The following is an 8,771-nucleotide window of genomic DNA, read 5'->3' on the forward strand; positions in this document are numbered from 1 at the left end:
TAGTGTGCTCAGCATAATAACAAGCTCATCATGTCACTAGACCAAAGATTAATGTATTGCACATACTCAGAAGCCATGATGATCAAGATCATTCATTTTACCGGAGTAACAGTGTTATTGAAATCAAGGCAACAAGATGATAGATCATCTGTTGTCTTCCCTTTAATAGAGAGGCTTATTAACCAGAAGTTTCAAACATACACTATAAAATAGAGGAATGAAAACCCAGCCAGTCTTTCTTGAGTGTAAGCTAAAGACGACTAAAATCTCATATCCTAAGACATCCATGTTTGCAGTTCACTGTTTTAATGGCCATCAGATCTTATCCTATAGTTGGAATTGCCAGTCTTTTTAATACTGATGTGTACCAAAGAATATATCTTAAAAAAGGCATCATTCTCAATAAAAGTTAGCAATTCTGATACAGATTTGAGGACTGCATTTATGGAAGATTTGAAATTGAGAAATATGCAATTGTATCAGATTTCACAGCAGATGTCCTCTGGCATCTTCATCATGGGTATTAGTTTACAGATTGGACAATGAATAGAATGTTAGATTTTAAAGTTTATCAGTTATCAACTCATCATTTTGCAACAATAATAAACAGGAACATTTGCAAAGAAGATTTGATAGAATTGGAGATGGTATGACCACTAGCTAGCATCATATGTTCACCTCCAAGTACCACCAGTGCACATCATATTGCCCCACCATCATGATAAGTCAGGTTCTGGCACTCGAAGAATGAATTAATACACATATGAGGCAAAAAAGGAAAAGGGGTTTTTTGTGCCCACATGAAAATCCCAAGCACCATGCTTCCAAATCAACTAAGTCAACCATTGGACCACACATGAATGAAAAACACAGAAATGTACTGATACTGATAAAAGGGGTAGACTTCGTGGTAGATTCATGTTACATGCTCCTCACAAAAACTCAAAACAAGTTAAGACCAAATTCAACTAAAGAACATACGAATCTAGAGAACTGCATTCCATGTAATATTCAAAACTTGGTGCAAGCAACTGTGATGTCTCCACCTTATGAGTACCCAAATTCTACCCTAGATTACATTTTTTATCAAAACAAGTAGGGTTTAGAGATACCTCACTTTGATTCAGGCCCTGCAAACAAGTTCGGAATCATTTATAAATTACAATCATTATTCGTGAATATATTTCTTAGGTTGGAAATAGGCATATATTGGAAATGTAGATCAATTGATAAGTAGGATATAATTTCCATAGCAAGTCAAATTGTGATATTGCTATCAAGGTTTAACTATGTGATTTTGAGTCAAACTCATTGACCCATGTTTCATGAGTAGTGATTCAACATGAATCCATCTCTCATGAGAATAAATGGAACACTTAGTACTCATTGGATCTAGGTGATGCTCATAGAGGTGAAACACTGGGACTTCTCGGGAGGTCACCCATCCCAGTACTACTCCAGCTTGAGCGCACTTAACTATGGTTAATGAGTTTGACTCAAAATCAAACAGTTAAACCCTGATAGCAATATCACAATTTGACTTGCTGTGGAAATTATCTCCTACTTATCAATTGATGAGCTTAAGGGGCTTTATAATGAATGGTTCATAAGGCACAACACTTGGTGAAGGTTTTGTAAATGGGGTTGCAAGCTTTGGGTTTAACCATGGAGGAAACTCTGTAGTTAAGCGCGCTCAGGCTGGAGTAGTATTGGGATGGGTGACCTCCCGAGAAGTCCCAATGCTTCACCTCTATGAGCATCACCTAGATCCAATGAGTGCTAAGTGTTCCATTTATTCTCATGAGAGATGGATCCATGTTGAATCACTACTCATGAAAAATGGGTCAATGAGTTTAACTCAAAATCACACAGTTAAAACCTGATAGCAATATCACAATTTGACTTGCTATGGAAATTATCTCCTACTTATCAATTGATGAGCTTAAGGGGCTTTATAATGAATGGTTCATAAGGCACAACACTTGGTGAAGGTTTTCAAATGGGGTTGCAAGCTTTGGGTTTAACCATGGAGGAAACTCCATAGTTAAGCGCACTCAGGCTGGAGTAGTACTGGGATGGGTGACCTCCCGAGAAGTCCCAGTGCTTCACCTCTGTGAGCATCACCTAGATCCAATGAGTGCTAAGTGTTCCATTTATTCTCATGAGAGATGGATTCATGTTGAATCACTACTCATGAAACATGGGTCAATGAGTTTGACTCAAAATCCCACAATTAAACCCTGATAGAAATATCACAATGTAGATCAAATCATTAGATTGCTTAGATCAATGTTAAGAAGACTCAACCATAGAAATGATAAGCTATGGCGACTTGATAGGGTGCCCTAGAGACCCTATATCCTAGGTCCAAGAGCAGATATACCATCCCTCCTGGCCTCATCCTAAGCCAAAAGGCAGTTCTCTTTGTCCCCCTTAAATTCAGTATGCAATATATATGTCACACGATACTCATACCAAGGATTGCAGGTTCTATGATCATACTGATGTATGCCTGAATTTATTATTATTATCTGCTCTTTCATCAAAATGCTTTCTCCCTTCCTTAGATGCCTTACACTAATTGAATTTCTACCTTATATAGCTGTTAGAGAGAACAATGAGTCACAACCCTTACTTCTTCCCAAGAAAGATGTCAACTCCAAACAATTCATTGCCACCACAAGACTAATTGTGTGTCTCTTTGTTAGAATTGTGGCTATTGCTTAATGACTAGATGAGGACTAAAGATCAAAAACTGTGGAGTCTCTTGGTTCCCAGCAAAGAATAATGAGAAAGATAAATTCCTTAAGCGTACCCAAGGGAGACATAAGGGGTATTTTAATATATGTTTTATATATTACACATCTTTTATCCCACATTGCCCATATGAGTTGAGCGGACCCTTGGAAATAGAATAAAAGGAAGCATTTGTGGCTTCATTAGACAGGTTGAATATGAGAAGAAATTGGTGTGTGAGTTGCAGCTCCGTTCTTGGCATTTGAGGATGTTTATCCTCTCTTGTAACATTCTAGACGTCATTCCCTTGGGGTTTGGTCTTTGGAATTCTTTGTTATCGGCTTCATTATCAGGCAGTTTAGTTGCATTTCCAGCTACAGGCAGATTTGGTATTTTGCTCATATCTTCTTCACTACTTGTCTGACGCTTATGCCGCTTTGAGGGAATGATATTACGAAGGTAGTGGACTGATTGAAGGACAAAGTACTATAGCAGCACTGTTCATGCAGCACTATTCACGCAACACTATTCACGCGGCACTATTCACGTGACACGCGGCACTATTCATGCGGCACTGTAGCAGCAAGTTCAAAAGCATGGGCTGGAGTATTATGTCAATAATGCTGAAGTAATTAGTGAGTTGATAAATCTGCCATGTATTTGGTTTTATGAATTTTGAAAATAACATTTTATTGGCAGCAGTTCATTTCCACTTTGCATATTATTGTAGTTTCTTTCTTGTTTATGTTGTATGATACCAATTCCATGCACAAAACACAACAAACAAATAAACGTTTGATTTCCAGAGTTATAAGGGGTTTAAAACATTAAACGGAGAAATAAGAGGTTGAATGCAAACTGTTTGACATAATTCCTTTCAACAATTTGGTTTAGTTTTTTGGGACATTCAGGGGTGCCCACCCATAAAATAAATATTAAAGTAACACTTTAATATTTTACAATTAAATTAGACGTTACTTTAATAAAACTTCAAGCATTAAAATGTATTAGCAATCGGATTCCGAATAATGCGAGTGATAGCTCATCGGAAAGCTCTCACCAAGGAGTATCAAATCCAATCACCAAAATTGACCTGCACTGTGTCCTGCCAACTTACTAAAAATATTATGCCTGAAACTGAGTAAATCAACTTCGTTTTGGCCCAAACTGGAAATCACTAGGCCAAAACACTCCAGGATCCCATTAAACCCTTCGTTAGCCCTCGGGACCATGTAGAACAAGGCTAACACACACACACTTGGTCAACTGCTAAAATGGGGACATTACAATCAGGTTTCATGATTATAGAAAAAATCTTACTCATATTAATAAGACAATTTTCACACTAGTTCGCTCTTCATCTAATGTTAGATCGAGGGTATGATAGATCTAATAAGTTAAACCGTTCAATGATTGTATGATTAACATTAGATTGATTGTATTGATGGAAGCGTTGATTTCTCCTTTGTTTTCCTAATACCTAATTGATGTTTGATAGATGATTTAATGATTTCCTTTGATTTGATAATTTGATATATTAGTGAATGATGATTCAATGAATGGAATTCATAGAGTGATAAGTGATGATTCAGTTAGTGCTGATTTGATGTAATGGTGAGTGATGATAAATAAGTCATCATTGATTTGAATGATTTCTTCTTAATGCATTATTGAAAAAGTGTCACCACCACTTTTAAGAATTGAGTCACCACTTTCCAATATCGCCTTTGAGGATGATATATTATTTCCAACTTAATCTCCTTTGGATGCCCTTCTCAAATGAAATTCTTCTCTTTTACGTCTCCTTTGAGTGTAAAGAGTCACGCCCTTTAATTTGTTAATGCTCTTATGGAAGGGCCCTGCCCTTTATTAAAAGATACATATGTTTGACAACAACCGCTGCCCTCTCACTTCTTATTGAATCTTCAAGAATCTCTTGCTTCTCAAATCTGTCTTTACTGCTTTTCAATCAGCACATATCCCATTTCAGATCTGCATATCCTCTTGTTTAAGATCTACATATCTTATTTTCTTCTTAGCTTCTCAATTCTTATTTCTGATCCCTCCTTACAGTTCTTCTCTAAATCTGCTATAGAACTCCTCTCAGCTCTTTCCTCCAATCCATTTTATCCTTCTTCCAATTTATTTTTCTTATGTGGAAGGGTCATATCTTTTGTGAGGAAGGTTCACACCTCTTCACCATATCTTCCCTCTTCAATGGTCACACCCTTTCACAATTACCACCCTTCAAAAGGGTCACAACCTTTTTAAAAGAGTCACTTCCTTATTTTCTCCTTTTTCTTCCTTCCTCTCTTAACCATTCCTCAATTCTTATGCTCCCTTCTTCTTCCTCCATTTCCGCCTCAAATGAAGCTCTCTTCTCTCCCTTTTATACCTCATGATTGAGGGAGACACACCTTTTCCATTCATGTATTTTGACCACTTGTTTAACTTGACCAAATATTTAATCTTTTTATTTTGTTCTTTTATATTTTAATTTGATTATTAGTATAACTGTTTATTATTTAATACTATTTCAAAAAGGGGCCAGGCAACAACACAATAATGGTGCAAGGAACACACTAATGAGAACACATCAAAAAACAAGAGACGAAGCAGCATTCCAATTCAGCAACAACCACTCTAGGCAAGCCATTAAGGCAATGGCAATGCCAAATGATTATGCTAACAGCAGGCATCCATATTAACACAGAAAGACGTCTAATGTGTGAATCAAAAGAACAATGCTCTAAACTTCTTTGCAATGCCTGCAACTCTGTGCAAGCAACACACTAATGATTATGCTAACAGCAGACATCTATATTAACACAGAAAGACATCTAACTTGTGAATCTAAAGAACAATGTTCTAAACTTCTTTGCAATGCCTGCAACTCTGTGCAAGCAACACACTAGTGGAGGCACATCAGCAAACGCCAAACATAACAGTATTCCAATGAGCAACAACCAATTTAGGTGAGCATCACAGCAGTGAGGCATGACAATGGCAAAGAATCATGTCAACCAATGATGTACAAGTGTGTCAGAAGTCAAATCTAAGTTAGGATAACTTAAGCTAGTGGACCAGCCAATACATGTCAGCTCTACACAAGCAAGTGTGCTAGTTGACAATCAAGTACATATCAAAAAAAGTTCCATTATAAAAACAATATAGTAAAAGCAGTATGTTTCCATGAGGGTAAACTAGCATTCCAATGGACTTCAACAAAGCTATTCAGCATTCCAGCAAGCTCCATACAAGCACAGTCAGCTCCATTAAATTCAACTATACATTTAGTATAGTTATTCCACTGTACCAATACAATCATAACATAATTTTTTCCAACATGATACATCTGTTCAGCCTTCTGTATCCATTCAACTAATGCCATCCCAACAAACAATGGAATCTTTGTAATTACCAGAAGGTTCACCAGCATTAATAAATTGTGAGCCAATCCATGTTCTCTATGATACATAAGAGTATAAGTATCACTACGGAAATGATATGAGCATGCTTGGTTCTTCAATTTACTCATTTTCATTTTATTCATTTTTATTTGTATGGAGTTTACATTTTAAATTTATAGGTGTTATGTAATCATTTTTGGTCCAAATTCTTCATGATGTGGTCATAGACAGATTGAGGGTTTTGATCTGCCTCGTAACCCAAGTTTAACACTCTGTACTTCCATTTATGTAGACAGTAGAATATATGCATTTAGGACATACTTCTCTCATTACAATATTAGATGCCCTGAAAGTAGCTGTTGTCCCCCGTATCGTACAGACAATATAATCAAGTTTACTGTCTAAGAAGATTGATTAAGAGAAAATGATTTATGCAATATCTAAATTTGACCCCAGTATTGTCTGGATGGTAAGAATCATGTTTATGGTCGAAATATATTGACTTGGACAATATGTTCTTAAATATACCATATAGCATAAAGAATTTTGTTGTGACCTCTACGCACTAATTTGCAACATTTGTGATCAAAACTGAGAATGACGACAAAATTTAATAAACTAAGAATGCAAAATGTAGTGAATTTCTCCTCTCCCATTGAATAATTCTTGGATTTTCAATTCTCCCAACAAATGCAAATACATAATTTCAGCTTAAGTATTCATGTCAGAGCAAGATTTGTAAGAAAATTGAGGAATAGCAATATTGACAGATATGAAATGATTGTCAGATTCAAGCCTGCATAACAAGTGCGAGGTTTATAGTATAATTATGCAAAAATCCATAAATATTCCTCCCAGGTTCGAATCCCACTTACCGCAATAAGATGGACCTCAAACGCAAGCAGGAATGTCACGATTGTAGTATAGAATGTAGCCCAGGGTTGACAAGATACTTTCAAATATTAGAGACTGAAGTCTTAAGAATGATGCCCAAGCTTACCCACCACAATAATGCAGTTTAAGCTCGACCCCAAAAAAAAGCAGTCTAAGGTTATTCTTCACAAAAACAAACTGAAAGCTAGCCAAACAGGACATTAAGAGCAATCCATAATCTCACCGAAGATGTCTCTAACAATAACAAAACATAAAATTCAATTCATCCGTGTGCCTGTGGTGGATCGCGCATTGTGATCGGAAACATCAGTTTTAAAATTCTCACGCTGCTTTTAGAAAGTCGCATTCTAAGATATGGTTTGTAAAAGCCTAAAACATCCAGAAAACACAAATTCTCTTACGCACACGATCTTGGGATAGCAAGAATTTATCGCAATTTCACTAAGGAAATCCTTGCGCATTGTCCAAACCGATTAGGAGCAACTAAGCCCTAGAATGCAAATTTTAACAGTGCGAATCTTAGTTCCAATTAATCCCCACAATGTAATACTGACGATATGCATATAAAAATAAATAAACGATCTGTACGCATTTCACGTTTCATTCTAAAAATTAAACCCGAGAAAACAATTTCACATCCAAATTTTCAACTATAAATCTTGTTCCAGAAAAATTGCATGGCCAACTGCTCATAAGAATGCATGGAAAAAACAAACCGACCTCTAGAAACGAATGTGCAACGAATTAGAGAGCTTGTTGAACTCCTGCGAGGATGGGCGAGCCGATGGGCTGGGACACAGAGTGCCGAATGAGCAGAGGACTGAAAAGAAGGCAGAGATAGCCCAAGGCACGAGGTGGAAGACATTAAATATAAGTGAAAAAATGGGTGTTCCTTGATCTTATTGGGATTGTGAATGTATTTTGTCGGTCTCGTGGGGAATGAAATACTTCACTAATCGTTTGCAAATGGAACTCAAGTGCACTTAATTTCAAATTTCCAAAGCTTCCAGTCTAGTTGTTTTTTCCTTCGGTACTTCGTAACGGGTCATAGTTTTTAGATTCCGCTGCTTATAAATAATAAATTAATAATAAACGAGAAATTCTTAGATGGGCGGTACGTATTGCTTTTTGTATGCTTTTTGTCCCTTTATTCTGATTGGTCCTTTTTAAGAACTTTGTTTTATTTAAGGACTGTTATTATTATTTTATTTTTAATGAATGAAAAGCGTGTACGTCTCATCTATTCAAAAAAGATAATGAAATATTTTGGAACCATTCATTAGAAAAAATGAAAAAATGGTATTAGTAAAAATAAATATTATTTATTATTATTAAAGTTGTGTTATTTTATTTTATTAGAAAAGTTGTTTGTCATAAAATAGTCAAGAATTTGAAGTTGTTTTGTGTTTATAATTTTTACTTTTAGATATGTAGCTTAGATACGATTTTAGATATGTAGCTTAGATACGATTTTATAAGTATTAGCAAAATAGTCAATCATTTGGAACTTTTACAAACTTTATTCATATATAATGGTTCTCTTTTTAAATATTTTTATTCACTTTTCATAAAAATATTTGTTTGTTGTCTTATTAGTTTGTATGTTGAACGGTTTCAAAAAAAATTATTAAATATAAAGAGTAAGCAACAAAAAGTTTACAAATAAAAAAAATTTATCTTTTTAAAGTTACATTTTTTTTAAAATAAAAAAGCAAATATGGCGAGCAAGTG

General features: G+C 35.5%; 1 protein-coding gene across 1 annotated transcript in view; it reads right to left on the reverse strand.

Annotated features, from left to right (window-relative positions):
- The window catches only part of LOC149536443 (phosphoglycerate mutase-like protein 1), a 67,632-nt gene extending 59,676 nt beyond the window's left edge, over window positions 1–7,956 (reverse strand). The window contains exon 1 of the mRNA XM_089807701.1: window positions 7,761–7,956. Coding sequence (XP_089663827.1) covers window positions 7,761–7,905 — 145 coding nt within the window. The 5' untranslated portion in view covers window positions 7,906–7,956. The remainder of the gene's footprint in view (window positions 1–7,760) is intronic.
- Window positions 7,957–8,771: the final 815 nt, after the last annotated feature.

Source organism: Cupressus sempervirens, chromosome 10, assembly GCF_028749045.1.
Source record: "Cupressus sempervirens isolate cs-2001-9-10 chromosome 10, ASM2874904v1, whole genome shotgun sequence".
Taxonomy (NCBI): Eukaryota; Viridiplantae; Streptophyta; class Pinopsida; order Cupressales; family Cupressaceae; genus Cupressus; species Cupressus sempervirens.